Raw genomic sequence first — 19,680 nt, 5'->3', positions numbered from 1 at the left:
ATAATAATGCCATTTGCAGCAAGATGGATGGACCTAGACATTATCCTACTAAGTGAAGTAAATCAGACAGAGAAAGACAAATATTATGCCGTATGATATCACTTACATATGTGGAATCTAAAAAAAAATGATACAAATGAACTTATTTACAAAAACAGAAATAGACTCACGGTCAAAGAAAACAAATGTACGGTTACCAAAGGAAAAGGGGGGGTGATAAATTAGGAGTTTGGGATGGAAAGATACAAACTAGTCAAACCACTATATATAAAATGAAAAAGAAAATAAATACATAAAACTGAATCACTTTGCTGTACACCTGAAACTAACACGTTGTAAATAAACTATACTTCAATATAAACAAACAGACAAAAATACAGTGGTTTCCAGATTACAAAAAAAAAAAAACAAACTTTGGGGATGATGGACATGTCTGTTATCTCGAGAGTGGCAATGGTTCCACAGTTACGTACATATGTCAATACTTATCAAATTGCACACTTTAAATATGCACAGTTTGCTGTATGTCATTTATATGTCAATAGAGCTGTAAAAAATAAAGTATTTCTTCTCCCTTCCCAGACTACCTATTGTATCTGTGTACCCTTGGTCATATTCCTTCCTATTTTCTCTAAAATACTTTGTCACTTTCTTTCTTGAGTCATCATTCCCTATCTCTTCTTCCTTGTCCTCCCCATGGCAATTCTCTGTGGTGTAAACAGTGAATCAAAATCCACTCTCCTACAGACTGCTTTCTCTGAGATCTGTGCTCTTCCAGTGCTATCTTTTCTTTTTCCTCTTCCCTCCAAATGTTTACAGTGGTACTGTACATACCCACTCTGATAGTTCCCATTTATTCTTCAACTCCTGGCCCCCTGGCATCTCTCCCCAATACTCCACTAAGGCTACTTTCTCCTGGGTCTTCAGTGGTGTCCACACTGCCAGCTTCAATAATGTCTTCTCAGTTCACACCTGCTAGGCTGCCATGACAACACTCTCCTGGTTCAACCCCCAATCTGGGTACCCTCTTTACATCTCATTCAATAGCTCTTTTTCTTCCAAACCTCACCACCTATGAGTTCTCCAGTAATCAGTCCTTGACCTTCTCTCTATTCCCTACACTCAACAAATGAATCAATTCAGGCCTGTCCATACAAATGGATCACCGTACTACCTTTGGCTCTGACCAGTTGCTGTCCGTTAAATACCTTTCACGAGGAGTCCCAAAGGCACCTTACCATTGACTCCAGTGGAACCATCCTTGGTCTATGTGTTTGGGAATGGGGCTCCTCAGTGGCCCCATGGCTGAGACATCCATTCTCTGCTTCAGCCACTGAACTGTGCAAACCAGAGAGAGTGATTCCCAGGCTTGCTTGTATGGACTAATCCAAGAGTCTTTCACTGGGAATCTGGTGTGATGTCAAGAGCCTGAACTTGAAGGACCATCACACAGAAGGGGAGAATAATGAGCAAGAGGAAAAAAAGGCAGAGATGGATGCAGTTGGAACCTAATAGATGCATGCCCAGAACCAAGCTGTGTCTAAAGCCAGCACTTGTCTGGAATTTTTTGTTTTATAAGCCGATACATTCCCTACTGAGTTTTCCATTACAGCAACAAGAAGCCTAAGAAATAATACTGCTTCATCAGTGATTTTGAGGTAGATCTCTTAGAAAGTGTTTTCTTCCACGATCATAATACACTAAAGCCTTGGAAATCCATGCTCTAGAACTTGTGACATTATGACAAGTAACAGAACACATATCCTACGCTCTCTAGTGGACCAAAACCTCTCTAAGGGAGGGAGCCTGTCTGCTCATCATTTCACCTCCTGTAGTGTCTGGGGCACTGTGGACATCCAATATGTAATTTAAATGTAATCGTGTTGATCTCTGGAGAGTTTTTTTGTGTGAGAAAAGGATGTTGAGCTTCTCTACTCCCCAGCTGGATTAAGATTTCCTTTAAGGTAGGTACAATTAACCCTTTCTTTCAAAATGTCATTTTTTAAACTTTTCTGGCTTAAACTCTTTTCAATGGCTTCCCATAGCTTTCAACATGGAACCCACTAGGCCTGCGGGATGCGATCCCTGCTGGCTGACCCCATTTTATCCTTTGCCATCTCCAAACCGTCTTCATATGCCCTAGACGTACTGCCTCTTTTTTAGTTCTTTGACTAAGCCCAGCTCTTTCCAACCTTGGAAACTTTGACCTTGGTATTCCTTTTGCCTGGATGCTTTGTCTTTTCCCCTTAAACATTGTGTCCTTGAAGAAATGTTCCCAGACTACTCATTTGCAGGTGGTACCTCTGATCTTTTTTTAGCCTCCCATAGCACCTGTCTTTTCCTTAAGAGCACGTATCACAATGTGTGTTTATACAGCTATTTTATTGCTACATGTTTACTCTCTGTCTCTGGCACTAAGTTACAAGAGAGGAAGGACCATTTCTCTTTGGTTCAACCACATCATCAAGTATGAGTCCTGGTCCGAGTAGATGCTTAATAAATATTTGTGAGTGAATGAATGAATCTTCCACAGCAGTTTGTATGGTTGGTCCATGTTGAGGCTTAATACATGATGTCTGATGGGACCTTTTTTAGTCCTAAAATAACCTTCTCAAGCCCTACCACCATTGATTATGACAAACAACTAGCATACAAATAAACAACTCCATCACTAGGTAGTCAACACAACAACAATAAACCCCTACTAAATCCACAAACCCATTTAATGAACCCATCCCTAAGTTACAGCAGCCAAATACTAAAAAGGCAAGAGCAGCATTATTGACAATAGCCAAGAGGCAGAAACAACCCAAATGCCCAACAACGGATGGACGGATAAACAAAATATGATTTATCCATATCATGGAATGGTATTCAGTCATATAAAAACAATGAAGTACTGATCCATGCTCCAGCATGGATGAACCTTGAAAAGATTCTGTTAAGCAAAAGACAGACACAAAAGGTCGTATATGCATATATGGTATGATCTCATTTGGGGGAAAAATACAGAACAGGCAAATCCAGACAGAAATAAAGCAGACGGGTGGTTCCCAGGGTCTGGTGGGAGGGAGGAAAGGAGAACGTCTGCCTAAGGGATACTGGATTTCCTTTTGGGGTGATGGGAATGTCTAGGACTATATAATGGTGATGGCTGCACTGCATTGTGAATGTACTTAATGCCACCGAATTGTATACGATAAAATGGTTAAAACAGTAAATTTTATGTTATATGTATTTTGGCACAATAAATAAGGGAGGACAAGCCATAGAAAAATTTAAAATTTACATTACTTTGAAAAATCTCCAAACCTAACCTCCAAATCAGTGAGGTACCAGGTAGCAAAGCTAGTCAATGGTTGCTTTGGCTACAAGAAATATATCATGCTTCAAACCAATAAACTTCTTCGCAAATGCCAGTTTTTCAGAGGGCAGAAGAAACAGGCCCAATTGCCTTGCACCTATAAAGTGTTCTGGACTAGAGGCTGGATGTGTCCAGGATTCTAAAGAATTCCGCAGAACAAGTTTTCCTAAATGTACATATACCTCTTACGGTATGCACGGCGTGTGGTTCTTTTAGGTGGTACATAAATAAACATTGTGTAATTTTCATCGTTATTTTTGTTTAGGGTGGTTGTCCTTTATGGATAGCCAGCAATACTAGTTTCCATTGATGGTGGTGATAAACAGTTTCTTTTCAGTTTGTTTGCTTGTTTTCAATCCATTTCATCCATTCATATGCAATAAATCTGACTTTTTGGTGCATAGAGGTGTGTCACCTCTGCCATCAAAATGCAAAATTCTCTCCTGCTGCCCCTTGGCGGCCTAGGCCACCCACACCCCCGGAGGCTCTTAAATAAAAAAGATGTAAGGGACTCAAGCCACAGCATGGGTGAATTTCCCACGAATGTGGCTCAGGAGGGCTGGGGTGGAAGTGGGGAGTGACTACAGTGGGCAGGAGATTCATTCTGGGGGTGATGGAAATATTCCTAGACTGTGGCAATGGTTGCACAATTCTGTAAATACAATAATAATCGGTGAGCTGTACACCTCGAATAGGTGAATTTTATTGTATGTAAATGGCACCTCCATAAAGCCATTAAAAAAATAGATTATATTGTCACAATCTCATAATCATAGTGTATGACTCCCCTCAGATGACATAATTCCAGAAAAAGCAAAGCTATAGAAGCAGAAAAGAGATAAACGTTTCCCTTTACAAATACACGCGGTTAATGGAAAATGTGTTGATTTAAATCAGTGCCAGGAGAAGATGCACGTAGGTGAGGTGAACTAGGCGGGGCTCGATGACAAGGATGAGCTTAGGGGCTGCTTTGTGGGAGGGAGCCCCCCTCCCACGACCAGTTGCGTGGACGTGCGCCCCGCTGTCATTCCCGGAACCCTGGGGTCCCGGCACGCCCCCTGAGGCCAGTGCGCACTTACTGTGGCGGTGCCCGAGACGGTGTGCGCGCTTGTGTCCGCTGCGCTCTGCTCCGAGTGCGACTGCGCGGGAGGGTACAGGTTTAACGTGTGCTCGGGAACGGTGGTCTGGCCCGTGTACTCTGGCGCGGGGTGGGGATGAGGGGCCGTGTATTCCGCGGGGATGCCGTTTTGAGGGGGGGCAAACTGGGCCGAAGCGTAAGGCTGAGCCATTGTGTCAGGGGCAGCTGCTGCTTCCTGATTACCCTGGAAAATCAGAAAGAGAGAGAGGGAGGGAAAACCGTGAGCGGGCACCAAGCAGAAACTTTCCCCCCCCCAGGCACAAGGACAGCTGCTCCCCGAATGCTTCGTGGGTTTCAGCACGGTTGCCAAGAGCCTGAGATGGATACATCCCACTCAATCTTCACCGGACCCTATAAGGAAACAGTAAGCATTGTAGATAGAGCCCCATTGTACAGATGCAGAAATCGAGGCTCTGAAGGGTTGAAGACCCTTTCCCAAATCATCCAGCCCAAGAGCCGAACACTGTGAGGGTCTGCGCTCTCCTGGATTGGGTTGTTCTGGCAGATCTTTCTAATTTCATTCCCGTTTTGGAACGTGTGAGCATGTAGTTGTCGCTGGTGACAGCAGAGCCTTGATTTGATACTTAAAATGCCAAGACCGATTAAATTGCACGTGTGTGTTCTTGAGAGGAGAGACAATTCATGTAAGCATTTGAATTTAATCAACATTTTATGTGATTTGGCTCACATAATGGGACGGGGGTGGTGGTCCTTGCAATGGTTACAGTGTGTGTGTGTGTGTGTGTGTGTGTGTGTGTGTGTGTGTGTGTGTGTGTGTGTTTGATGTTCCCAGTGCCAACATGAAGCAGCTGATGAAAATTCAGTGCCTAATTTGGACAAAGATGGCCTTCTGTGATTGTCTCATTTTAAGTATCTCTGCAAAATGCTGGACTTAATTCTTAGCCTCATTAATCAATGCCTCCTCCCATTCCCTGACTTATTATTTTTTTTATAAGCAGAGTATTATGTAACAATTCGCCCTTCATATCTAGGCAAAACATGCAGTGTGATACTTATAGGCAAGTCAGAAGAATTAAAAAAAAAAAAGAATTCAAATGCTACCATTTCAGTAAGCATCTCTCTCTCTCTCTCCACCCCAACTCCCATAACTTTACTACCCTACACACACACACACACACACACACACACACACACACACACACAAGGCATCAGGGACTGTAACCCAGAGGTCTAAATTTTCCACGGTCTTAAGAAGAAATGGGATTGCACAGTCAGAAAGAGAAGAGAGAGAGAGGGAGAGGGAGAGAGAGAGAGAGAGAGAGAAAGCTTAGCAATTAAGCACACCAAATAGCTGCCTCTCCCGTTGTCTGTGGTCAATTAGATGTGACTTCAGCCCTCCTATAACGATACCAGGGCAAAAGTGTCAGAACTCACATCTCCTGGGTTCCCGCCACCAACATTTGAGAGCTTCTTCAGCCAAAGCAACTTGAGTGCAGCAAAAACCATTATGACAGAGAGGGGGAAAAAAAGTTTATTCTCAGAGCAGCGCGAGGAGCTGGTGCATTTGTTTAGAAGGAACCTTAATTAGAATGTTAAAGATGACACTTGGAAGAGAAGGACACTTAGGATAAGTTTAAAACATTTTACAAGTGAAAACACTCCCCTCAGGCCCTTTCCGCCCCCAGACTAATTTCTCCAAATGTCTGTGCCATCGGAAGCAAAAATAAACAGCCGTTTCTTTCTTGGCAACGTGTTTTCATAGCACTTGGGGCTGAGCGGGTCTGTCTGTGCTGGGGTTGGATCGATCGGCTGGAAAGTTAACCGTGTCCATCCTTGGGAAACCACATTTACTGTCATTGCTGTTCATTGTTCACTCCTCTTCAAGGACAAGCCTGGTTTCCTTTTAGGGGCCACTTGCACTCCCAGTCCCCACATTGTGCAGACGTGGCTGGGCCCATCTCTGGTTACCTCTAGACGTGGTCATGTTACCCTGCCTGGCTAACCAGAGGGCTCCACTCTTATGGTCACAGTGACTTGGGCTTATGCCCATCTACCTAACCCCTAGCAACTCCAGTGAGGCTTAATCCTGGGACTTGGCTGGAGTTTGGGGAGGAAGTTCTTTTACCACGATGACTGACAGCTGGAAAAATAATGTTAAGCCTGGAGCTGCCAAGAACTGCCTCTTGAAGGGAGCCTCCCTAAAGCAGAAGCCAACGCAGAGGTAAACGGAGCCCAGAAATGGAGAAACAGATCAACTGAGTCCTGCTGACATCATTTGAAGTCTTGGATCCAGCTTTTCCTGCAGTGAGTAACACTGCTGTTTAAGTTCCATGAGTCAGTAAATGTCTTATTTAGTGTAAGCCAGCCTTTCCGTTACTTGCAACCAAAAAGGTCTTGACTAATACCAGAAAAAATCCTCTTCTATATATGAGCTGACTAGCATTCTTCTCTTCTACAGGGCTGCTCAAGGAATACATCCTTGTACACAGAAAAGTCCATACAGATGCTACTTCTTTCTGGCTGACAAGAAACCCTAGAAACTTTGGGACCTTGAGAACGTTCCAAAGAGAAATTCACTGGGACAGATTCCACTTCTGCCCAAAGGTCTGTTTCAGCCTCCCCTACCTCCCACCTCGCTTGTCTCTGAATTGAAAGATAGACTTGTGAAAACTCCAGGGGAGCATGAAATGATCACAGGATCAATGGTAGAGAGAGATGGTCATAAAAGACAAAGCTTTCCTTTCTCCACCTTCAGTAGAAACACTTTCACGGGTACATATGGGCCCACATGGCCTTTCCTGACTGCAAAGCAGTCTCAGGAGGAGTGAACCAATCCTACAAACTCCTGCAAAACAGCAACAGCTCCTTGCTAGGATCCGACCTCTCTCTGTACTGGAGCAGGAAGGGCCTGCCCTCAGGAAGCTTATAGTCTCTCCATCCTCTCGACACCATCACGTCTTCCTGTTCACTGCCTCCTCTGCTTGGGAATTCCTCCCCTACTCCCTTCCCTGGCTAGCCTTCCTTGGCTTCTCTTTGAGGTCCCAGATCAAGAGCTCCCCAGCAAGTCTTCCTTGACACTTAAACCACATCAGTCGCCTGCCCTCTACACTCCACTGCAGCTTGTGGTCACCTCCCACGTAACTCCAGGTACCGCTATCGCTTGCTGATTTGCCTGTGAGCATCCTGAGGGTGGGAGACTGTGTCACATTCTCTGTTCCATCTCCAGGGTTCAGCAGCATGCTGGCTGCAAAGTCAACATACACCGGTGTTTGCTAAGTGAATGCATGCTTGGCTAGTGGACTCTGGGCTCTGTCAGGCTTCACTGGCAACAGGATGGGGGTGGGGGGATGGGAGAGGGATCAGCAAACGAACCCTGGAAGGAATATGGCCCACGACTTGTTTTTGTAAATAAAGTTTTATTGGGACACAACCATGCTCACTGTGCTCTGATGGCAGAGTTGAGTTGCTATGACAGAGACCACAGAGCCCACAAAATCTAAACTATTTATCTATCTGGCCCTTTGCAGAAAAAGTTTTCTAATCGTTGTGGCAGAGTTATCATGAAATATGGGGACATCAATTAAGATGCAAGAGGGAGGAGATATGGGGATATATGTATCTATATAGTTGATTCACTTTGTTTTAAAGGAGAAACTAACACACCAGTGTAAAGCAATTAAACTCCAATAAAGATGTTAAAAAAAAAAAGCAGCTGCTGTTGCACAAATAGTTTGGGCAGGAAATACAGTTGGTGGTGAAGTAGGGAGGGAAAGGGGGTGCCTTCTACCTAAACCAAGGAGGGGTTGCTCAGCCAGACTTGGAGATCGGCAGCGTTAAGGATGGTGGAAGAAAGGTGCAGTAGAATCTTTCTCAGAATGTGCTTTCCATCACGAGGTCTCTGTATTGTATACACACGTGCTTCAGACTCAGCAGAAGTGGGCTTGTGAGAAGACCTATGATGGCTTCAGACTTCTGTGATCCATCTGAAAGGCATCCTCTTCTCCAAACCAGAACTCAGAAAACAAACCGAGTGACACTCAGACCTAGTGGGCACCAGGCACGGTGCTGCATGCTTCGCATCAGGAGTCCTTAAGCAGGGTGACTGCTCCCCAGGAGACATTAGGCAATGACCAGAGACACTTTTCTTTGTCACAACTGAGTAGGAAGGGGTACCACCAGCATCTAGTGGGTGGAGGCCACAGCTGCAGCTAGACATCCTACAGTGCACAGGACACTCCCCCCTCCACAACCAAGGATTATCTGGCCCAAAGGTTAATAGTGCGAAGGTCTAGACTCTCTGCTTTGCATTCACTGCATCTCTGATCCCACTTTATTTTGTTGTGAAGGATACTGTAGCCCAGAGCTGGTAAATAATATTACGAGGTTGCAGCCACAGGTACCTCTGAGGAAAGCCAGGAGCTGAACCAGAGCCTGGGTTTATCCCACGCCAAGGTGTCCCTCATCTGGAAAGAAGAGCTCTGGTGGGGAGATGCTTTTCCAATTTTAAATAAATAAACCACTCTCTGTCATGTATACTGTGACCCTGAGACCTGTTTTCCACCTGGTGGCATGTTACACCCTGTGGGGAAGTCAGGTGCTAGGGTATTTGATTCAAAGAGGCCAGAGTTCCAGTACCCAGACTGGGGGAGGCGAGGGGTAGCCCTTGGTGTGTTAGGGCAGCAGCCTGGGAAACTTCTGCCACCTCAAGCCCAAAGCCTGGCTTCCGAAGGCTCTGAGGCTACAAGGGCCAAGGGCAAGGGCCAAGTAGGGGCACCACTGGAGCCAGGGCAAACCACCAACCTCTACCAAAACTTATGCCATTCTGGCAAACCACGGGTGCCCACCTCTAGAGACGATGTCCACGGTAGCCAGGGAACCTCCAGGTAGCATTCAAGTCCATGGAGCTTGGGATGCACTCCCGTTTCTGGAGTTCTCAAACACGTTGGTGGGACCCCGCACGGTTACTTATTAACACTGACAGCCATTCCAGAGAAACCCTAATTAATATTCCCAACATTTGCACTTTGGGCTAATTACAGCTAATATTTAATTAAGATCACCGTACTTCCTACGAAATTATTTTTCACCTTCAAAGGGCTTCGGAGATGTCTTTCTTTCCTCCCTAGTGATGTTCCTGGATACTTAGCTTGGCTAAAATGGATTTTCTGGAAAAATATATTCACATTATGGGCACCTTTTCCACTCCAGGTCAAGGCAAATCTTGGGCACGTGAACAAGCTCCTGCTGGCAGGCTGAAGCCAATTTCACACTGGTGGCAGTGACAGGCAACAGTTATTTGGAGCATTCTGGCTAGACATTCCCTCATTTGCAGAAGCTGCCTTCTTTCTTCTACTCTAACGCCCACCCACACTTTTCCCTAAATAAGGGGAACGATCACAGAGATTCTGATATTTACTGAGTCAGGGTGCTTGTGGCTGTTCTGAGTTGATGGGGAGGGTGATTCTGCTTTGCATGCAGCCCCACATTATCAAGGGAGTGCTTCAAGTGATTTTGCAAACCTAGCATCTAATTTTCAGGGCCCAGACTTTCCTGGGTTGCTGCCAAATACACAAAAGGGGGGAAAAGAAGCCAAGACCTCATGTTTTAAAACCCACCGTTGCTGCTGCAGAACTGGGTAGGAGCTTGAAATCAAGAACACCCATTAGGATAAATGCAGAAGAAGCTTCTTTGTCCTCATACACCAAACCTCAATTAGAACAGCAACCCAACAGCAGCCAGATGATGATGTGGGACCCCTCATTACCTGAGACAACCCGACAGGTAGTTTGTACTCCAGTTACAGAGAGAAAAAGGATTATTAAAATGCAACCAAGTCTGATGCACCAAAGGAAAAAAAAAAAATGCCATTTCAATTTAAATATTTTACTGAAGCATGAAATAGCCAGGATATTATTGCTATTTTAAGACAAATACCGTAATCTGACCATCAGCATAGTGTGTGGACTCTGCTGCGTGCAGGCATTCAGAGAGACGCCCCCTCAAATACAAGGAGAATTTCCTTGGTCACTAGAACATCCTACACCCTTGATTTTCTCAGGAGGCAGAGTCAGAGAGAAAATGGGAGGTGTTTTTTTTGGTTTCTTTTTAGACATCACCTTTCTCCCGTGCATGGCCCTTAGTGGTTTAATAAAGTAGTTTTGGGAAACTAAAAAACGAACCAAGAGAGGCAGCCCATCAGACTTGGCAAAATATTGTGGCTCAGAATCTAATGCAAACCACATTTCAATTGCAGAAAATAGTCTTTACGTGGCAGAACATGAAATGGATTTATTCTTTTCACCGTGACTGTCTGACTTTCACTGAGGGGGAAAAGTGCCTGCTAAGGTGGACTTTAAGTATTTTTCTTTCTCTTCTGTGTGTGTGTGTGTGTGTGTGTGTGTGTGTGTGTGTGTGTGGGTGTGTGTGGGTGTGTTTTCCCAGCTCTAACTGTCAAACCTCTGGAGCATCCTTTTTCCTTTCGCTTCTGGAATTTATTTGTCCCCAGTCCACTTCTTGTCCCCCCCGCAAACCTCTTCTGGCCTAAACACAGCCCGTATAATGAAGAAAGGCACAGGAATGGTTCAATCCTCATAAACCAGCTGATTACATCTGTCTGCACTGCCTAGGAAAGCAGCCTCTCCTGCCACGGGACCCCCCCCCCCCAACTTGGATTTGCAGGAGGAAACTATCCATTCTCCGTTGCCTGCAGTTTTCCGTCTTGCTGACAGTTTGGTTTACTTTAGTTTCTTAGCCTGGTCTGTTCTACTTCTCTGGCAAGAAACGGCATATTTCTTGAAGAATTGTATATTCAGAGAAAGCCTCCACTGCTGGACGGAAAAGAACTAAACTGCATCATGCCCCCGGGGGCATGGAAACCAAGAAGGAAAATGCAAAATTACATCATTAACCTGCTGGTTCTAAGACCGGCTCAGTTCCACCCATCAAGTAGAAAAGCCCGCGCGCGCGCGCACATACACACCCACACACACACACACACACACTCGGCTGAAAATCCTCCCCCCCCCCGCCCCCCCCGCGCCCCCCACCACCGGCAGGATTCACGGAGCAGAATCCACATCACGGAGAGAGTAACAAGAGACTTAATACAAGGAAAGGCTTCCGCTTCATTCAAATCACAATTTCGAGTAAAATAGAAAATGGGGGAAGAATACCTGCTGTACCATCCTGCTTCCTTTCTCCTCCATAAACTTAGCAGCTGTTCTAGTGTCACACCACAAATCATCTGCCTGAAGCGAGCCTTGATTACGAGCCAGGCTGTGTGCGCTGTGCAACGTGGGGACGGCGGGGGTGTGGAAGGGGGGCGCCGAGGCTGCCTGGCTGACCTCCCCTTCAACAACTGACTGCTCCCCAAACCAACCCCAGATGGGACTCCTTCCTTGAGCCTGGCCCATCAATCACAGCTTGCCCCTCCTCTGGCCCTTGCTCTCAGTTTCAGAGTATACACTGAGCAGATGATTACATAGAAGAGGAACGGGAAAAAAAAAAACAACAAAAAAAACCCACACAGCACTCGACTACATTAATAGCTGTTTAAAAAACATTAGAAATGGTATCCTCTGCACTGCCTGGAGCTGGAGTTTTTCATTACTAAACTAAATATATGGTATGCAAAGTTAGGGAACCCACTGGGAAGCTTGCGACTATCCTATTTTTTAAAAAATATTTTCAAGGTTGGGGGGGACACCGGGGGGAGCAGGGGAGGAGACAGAAGAGGGATGAAGACAGAGCTCAAAGAGATAAGAGAGATGGTGATGGGTAAATTAAAAAAAAAAAAAATACCGTGAGAACATTGCAGATAAATTTACAACAAAGCTGAGTGGTTAATTGTAAATTGATCTTAAAATAGTCATGGGCCAGTGTTTGGAAGATCTGGAGGCCTGGCTGTTTGGCAGACTCGCTGTGTGATGTCAGACAAGTTGTTGCAATGCCCTGGGCTCCAGTTTTTCACTTCTGTTTAATGGGGAGCATGATGAGTGACTTCACAGGGTAATTGTGAGAAGATCATGTTAAAAAATCAAATCACAGGAAAACAAACACGGCACCCTGCCTCATAGGATGCGCTGTAGAAACAGATTCATTCGTCACACACAATAACGTGGTGAGCGAAATCCAAAGCCATCTTTGTCCCTAAGGACCAAACAGGCAAGAAGAGCATCAGGCTTTCAAGAAAGGAACCCCCAGTTGACCACAGAACCCCAGTGGTGATCAAGGCCCTGAAGGAAAAGCAGAGCCGTCTTGCTTTTCTCTTGTCTTGAACTTCTGTCTCTTCCTAGCTCACTGTTTTTTTCTTCTCTCCCAATAAGCAAAAATAAAACCTCGTACAAAAAAATCCCCAGTGATTTCAATGCCAAATGCTGCCTCTTCATTTAAAGCTACAAATACTTTGTTCCTCCTCTATTATTAAAACTACAACAACCGCAGTGAAATGTCAACACAATTTCAGGTTTTATTTAGTCATGTCTTTCTGGCTCGTCGAGGGAGAGGTTTCAAGAGTCCCATCCACCATTCCCGTGGACAGCTGCTTATCGCCGAGACGCCTGCTTGGAAAGGAGACATCTCACTACACTGGAGGGAATGGATGGGGTTTCTGAAGTGATTAAACTTGTAATTAAATTGTATAACAGAGGAGGAGGTGAGGGTAGAGGAGGCTGCCCGGAAGAATTCCACTTTCCTGCTGATCTGTCGGTGGTACTAGTTCAGGGAGCCCCTGGGTGATTTGTTTGTTTGTTTTAAATTCCCAGCTCCCCAGGGTTGGAAAGAAAATCTGGATAAACAGTATTTGTGCCATCCTTACATTTCCATTTCCAATCACACTCCGGGGATGCCTCTAATGCAGGATTAAATTAATCAGCCTTTTCGGGTTCCTTAAAGGGATGTGTCAGCTTCCGTCTCAGAGCCACACTGTCAGAGGACCAGAGCCCCTTCCTCACAGGCCTCCTGCCCAAAACGTGGACTCAGCAGCCATTCCCATGAGCCATGAGCTCCTCGTCCTACTGATAACTGAAAAGCTAAACTTCTGTCCTTCAACCAAAGTATAGGGGGTCTTACTTTCTCCTAGAAAGCAAAAGGGATGAGACCAAGACAGACAAATTCCCTGGTGAAGGATGTTCTGGGAAGTGATAGAGAAAATGCAAAAAAAAAAAAAAAAAAAAGGTCAAAACACCCAATAGAGAAGAGTGTTTCAGGTGGAAACAATCAGAGTGATATAACAGGACATTGTTCCTTAGCCTGTGGACCATCAGGTCATTTGGGGTGTTCTTATAGAGCCAGAGGCTAGGACTCCACCCCAGACCCACCGGCTTAAAATCTCCAAGGGCGGGATCCAGGCTCGGGCACTGTGTAAAGGTGCCCCAGGTTATCCCGATACACCATCTGGGGGGGAAATGTTATGTGTTTTTCAAAGTGTAGGTGTGAACCCTTGGGATGTAGATCCCATGTAGGGGTTATCGCACCAACATTCTTTAAATGAAATAAACTATACCACACTGGAAAAGAATAGAAAAGAGTAAGGAACTGTTTCATGAAACTTTTATGTGGGTGAATTGGGTTGCGACATAAAATCTTTTATGGATTGCAGTAAAATAAATAAAATAAAAAACACTATGCTGGGTAATTTCCCTGTTTGTTACCTTCTCTAACCTTTTATTGGTGCTGTGACTATGGAATCAGAGACAAGTGTTGAAAAGCCAGGAGCATAATGGCGGAGCTACTGGCAAGTCATTCAACCTCCATGTACCCCGTTTCCTCATTGATTAATATAAATCATAATATATATTCTTCTTCCCGATGAGGCTCTTGTGATTCTCTAGGGATAAAATCTACAGGAATGTGTTTTATAATCTAGAAAGCCCTGTGAGCATATATGCCCCATTGTGGGGATGAAATTGGTTCCCTTTCTGGTCCAGCAAAGTGCTTCCTCTGGAGAACACATGGGGAGGTGTGTTGGATTCTACCGTGTGCCAGGCACTTTAATCCCCACAACCATTCCCCAAGAGATAGATATTATGGTCTCTTTTAAAGGTAAGAAAATTGAGGCTCCAAACAGGTGAAAAAATATTTCCCAGTATGGGAGTTAGTAAATTAGGTAAGTGGCAGAACCAGAATTTGAACCTGATTTGGTCTTATTGAAGAACTCCTGCCACCGAATCCGTACTAAGATGAAGATGGAGATGATGATGATGATGTGGTGGAGGATGGAGATGATGATGGTGGTGAAGATGATGGTGATGATGATAAGAACACTTCTTGAGCACTAACTATGTACTAGTCATTGCTCTAAGCACCGAGGATACAAAATTCACCAAAGCAGCATTGCTTGTTTGTTTATAATTATTTTATTTAGTAAGAACCCAATGTGGTACATACTGTCACGAAACGGGAGATGGGGTTACTTCCTCCTATTCACACAACGAGTAAGTGCTAGTTACCCAAATCCACCAGACATCTTTAAACAGTTGGAGATGGGTTCAAATCTGACCTCAATTAGGTCAACATACAAACCTTGGTTTCCTAACTACACTGGCTTACAAAAAAAAGCATCTCTTGGACAAAGAACTCTGAAATTGCTCTGAGGCCATAATTCACAAGAAACAAACAGACAACAAAGATAATAGGAATCCATTTCACAGATTCAAGTGAAAGCAATTTGTTTCATCTCACTTTCCCGGCCTCAACGGGGAAGCAGAGAGAGAGGGAGAGGCCAGGAGCCATCTTGCCGCGGCTGACAAACACCAGCCCCAGATATACAAACCAGCCGAGTAGGCGGCAGGCTTGCAATGATGAGGTGTCATGTTTGCAAAATGTTCCATCCTGACTTTCCATTTGGAGCCACAGAAGGCAGTAGAGGTTGTTTTTCTCAACCCCTTAAAACTTAGTGACAATCAAATATTTACGGCACTGTGCTAGTCAGTAGCCTTGATGTGGTTTCTTATGAGGTGATATTTCCAAAGAGAAACGTGCTTATCTCAAAAAAATTCGCAGCCTCTGGAGCAAGTGAAGTTCCCAGCCAACAGCACCAGGCACATAAGAACATGGGTTTTCTTATCTTGCTCGCTGCAGCCCCAGGGTCTCAGAGGGCCCTGACTTGTCCTTTAGAATCCTTGTCAAAGTCTGACATGATATACATTTTGATTTTGACATTACATATATTTTTATATTACATATATTTTGAGGTCTGTCTCCAACTAGACTGTAAACTTCATGAGGGCAGGAACCTCTGCTGTTTTTCTCACAGATGTTGCTCTGAACATTTCAAAGGATAACACGCACATGTACATATTCAAAATGTTTTGTGGCATGAAAAATTCCCAAGCTAGTCCCTTTATCCCTACTAGGACCAAGACATGCTCTGACTCACCCAGCACCTCAGGGTGCTGAGAAACAAGGTCAAACCATCGAATGTTGCTCTGCACTGTTGAAAAAAATTTCCCCATTGAAACACCCCAACATCGTACTGAACGATTTCTTTGTTGGAAAGCCAAGCAGCATAGGGCTTCACCTCTCTGTCTGTGAAAGAGCTGTAAATGTAAAAAGTAGCAGCCAGAGCAGCTGTTATTCACTGAGTTCATTCTAAGCATTAGACAATGGTAGTCACTTGATATACATTATCTAACTTCATCTCTACAGGAACTATGTTTTTATTAACCTTATTTTTATCACACCCATTTCACAGAGAGAGAAGCAAAAAGTCTGGAAGCTAGTAAGTGGCAGATGCAGACCTCAAATCCATGTCTTTCTCCAAAGCTGAAGTCCTTTCAAGGATGCTATGACTGACCTCTTTGTTGGCTAAGACGAGGGGTGATATCTGTAAGGGTTATGGTAGAACAATTCAATCACAAAATATTTTCTGAAGTATCCCAGCCAAAGTTGGAGGTTACCAAAAAGGCATGAGATCTTGTTCTTGTCATCCCAAGATGCAGAACCTAAGTGGGTTAACAGTGCTAATGACGATGATGGTGATTATAACAACAAGAATATAACTAGAACGGCTCTCAACATATGCTTTCCATTGCCCTAAGTTTTGTATAAATGTAACTCCTTCAATGCACCCTGCAGCCTCAGGATGGGGACACAATCATTATCTTCATTTTATAAATGGGCAGCTTTGAAACACTAAGCAAATAATCTGAGTCCATCCCAATAATGCATATGCTGACACTCATATTTGGACCAATCCAATTCTGACTCCAAAGTAAGAAGTTGGAAGACAAATTCAAGAAAGTTGCTGTCTCCTTCATCCACTTTCGCCCAATGGTAACCTCTCACATAACTATAGGAAACTGTCAAAACCAGGAAATTGACATTGTCGGACCAATACTCTACATGGCTGCAAGCACAAGGGGAAGTCAGGGCAGCAAAAGTTCAGCTGTCATTTTTGGCCAACAATACCATCACCTCATTGCCATTGCCATCTATCCCTAAGTGACAGCTGGAGCTGCCCACCACTGTCCCCAATACAATGGTGGGGACAGAAGGGCAGATAAACTAATTGACAATTGAACCAAGCAAATATATATTAGCAAAAACCCTTTTCATAAGGGAAGGAACAGATAACGCATTGTAAATCATCATTCAATAAAGATCCTTCATCTCCTGGATATGGAGGAAACCTTCAATCCTGAGCAGGCCTTTCACCCTCACAATCTATCTCCTTTCACAGCCAGCTATTTTCTAAAGAAGGGGACAAAAAGTTCTTACCACTACCACCAGGGTAACATTAGTGTCAAATTTATATTCAAGATGAATTTCAAAGACTTGCACCACTGCTAATATTACTGCATTTAGCCAAATCCACAAAAGGAAAAGAATGGCTTGTGTTCCCTTAAATAGCTTGCTTACGGTTACCCTGCAGATATGACTTGGGATAATATCACTGTGTTACTCACTCCATCATAGCTATCCAGGGGATTCTCTGCCTGCTTCTAAAATAGGAAATTAATAGATTTGGTGTAAAGCAACTTTTTTTTGTAAGAGAGGAGGTCGCTGTACATACAGCCAGCACAAAGTAGCTCAGAGAGGTACCAGCTCCACTGTGGATGTTGCTAAGTACAGTATCCCACCAAGAGCATCACCAAGGGTCTGCCTCTAGATTTGGGAAATGGGGAACATTAAGTCACACTCCTAGGAAGAGAATCATATACTCTCTTCATCGGAATGTTGTCACAGAAAATGAAATGCTCTAGTGAAGGAAAAAGTAAACATTCTGGATGCAAATCAATGCAAGAAGTAGATACCATCGTCTTGTACATGAATGGGTTCAGAATCATTTGCACTCACATCCCATTATGAAAACTGCATTTCCTACCCATCAGAAAGTTTATATCCCAGGGACGTGAATCAACATTTCTTTTCCTTCTCTGGTCCCTTCTCAAAGGTGGACCCTAAACATAGCTGAGATAACCCATGACCTTGAGGAGACATGACACATGACACTATTAATATACAGAAACTAGGTACCACCGCCACATAGTTTATGATGAATTTCCAGAACCAAACCTTTGACTGGGTTTTCAATTATCCAATTTCCCTACTATCAGCCTCTCACAAGATTGTAAACTCCTTAAAGGCAGGGACTTGCCGTATTCATCTTTAACATCTCCCTCTTTTTTGTAATCAGGTGTTTGACATGATAAATATCTGTTGGTAAATATCTGTTGGCTTTCATTCACCTCACTTGTAGAAAGATGTCTAATCTGGTTACGGCAACAGGCAAAGATGATAAAATATGACCTTGTCTTTCATTGTGCGTTGCATAAGTTTTAGCCTCTAATAGTTTGCCAACTAGAAAAGAAAATGCTGTCACAAAATGAATTATACTTGGACTTGGAAGAAATGAAATTAGGAGAGACTGCCAGAAAGCAAGGGCAATGAACTATTCAAATAGGCAAGAACTTGATATTCATGCCATTGTTCCAGCAGTAAAACACTGGGCATCTTCTGGATGGCAGGTCCTGTGCTAGACTCAGGGGCTACAGTGGTTGATGAGGACTCACATAGCCCAGGAACCTCTGTAGCTACAGGTTGGTAGAAGTGACATAATAGACCAGGAATGTACAGTTCATGGGGTATGTGCCATGAAAAGAGAAATATAAGGAGCTAAAAGGTCTCGTCTATCCCCTATGGTTTATCAAGGAGGGCTTTCCAGAAGAATTGATGTCTAAACCTAGAGTTGAAAGGTGAGCAGAAAATAGCCAGATGGTATGAAACAGGTTGATAAAATAATATGTGGAAAGGCCAGCTTAATGTTGCAGAAGGAGGAAATAGCTCATACCCAGGGTGGCAGAATCGATGAAAAAGAAGTAAAAGAAAGTGGTGAGGTTATTTTCAGAGCCACAGGGTGGGCTGAGATAGAGACCTAGAGGCTACTGGATTGTAAGGCCCTTGAGGGAAGAAACCCAAGTCTGTGTGATTGAGTACCATATTCCCGGGAGTAGTTGAACGGCATGCACAGAAGAGATGCTCAAAAACGTTTTGGGTAAATCAAAGAGTGAATGCAATGATGGTATATGCCAGGATGAAGCTAGTCAAGGGAAGAAAGAGGAAAAAGAAAAGAAAAGGATCTGATCATTTACACTACACCCTTTGACATTACATTTTCCCTTGAAGCAACCCAAATGCTTGAAATAGAAGAAATAAACAGATGAGTCAGGTGGTCAGTTTAGGTAAATAAATAGGACAGAGGCTCATCACTCTTTCCATCACCATCATCACAATAGCTTAGCCAACGATAGGATGTAAAGGTTTCTGGGAGTATTTTAAACATGGTCTGTTTGAGCCTCCATACCACATTGGAAGGTAGGTAGGATGGGTACCATTTATACCCATTTAACAGAAGAGGAAGCTGAGGTCAGGTAACTCAGTGATATGCTCAAGTTCAGACAGTGAATAAACGTTCTAGCTGGGATTTGAACTCTACATATATTTCCATTGCACCAAAATGCTTCCTAAGTTTTCCACCCATATGACCCAACACGTCTAGCTATATCAATAGACTTGACTGCATGACGCATTTCTAGGTTTCCTCCAGCCTCATTTCATAAATTTTTATGTGGAGAAAAAGAGAAATAAACATGGACAGTATGACAATTGAACTTCTCATCAGAACAAAGAGGCGATAAAACTTTATTGGCCTTACAAATTCAATACAACCTAACTTAGCATAAGCCAGTATTGCTTAATGCCAGTATTGAAGTTATTA

General features: G+C 43.9%; 1 protein-coding gene across 46 annotated transcripts in view; it reads right to left on the bottom strand.

The window, feature by feature from the left end:
- RBFOX1 (RNA binding fox-1 homolog 1) overlaps positions 1-19,680 on the bottom strand; it is a 395,937-nt gene that overhangs the window by 188,173 nt on the left and 188,084 nt on the right. For all 46 annotated transcript variants that reach the window (XR_003682855.2, XR_003682859.2, XR_008619184.1 and 43 more), the window contains one exon: positions 4,444-4,686. Coding sequence is in view for 41 of the 46 variants with exons in the window: in XM_028498770.2 (XP_028354571.1) it covers positions 4,444-4,686 (243 nt within the window). In the remaining 5 variants the exon portion in view is untranslated. The remainder of the gene's footprint in view (positions 1-4,443; positions 4,687-19,680) is intronic.

Source organism: Physeter macrocephalus, chromosome 14 (assembly GCF_002837175.3).
Source record: "Physeter macrocephalus isolate SW-GA chromosome 14, ASM283717v5, whole genome shotgun sequence".
NCBI lineage: Eukaryota > Metazoa > Chordata > Mammalia > Artiodactyla > Physeteridae > Physeter > Physeter macrocephalus.
Note: the sequence above shows the minus strand (reverse complement) of the source record. Positions and strands in the feature narration are given on the sequence as shown.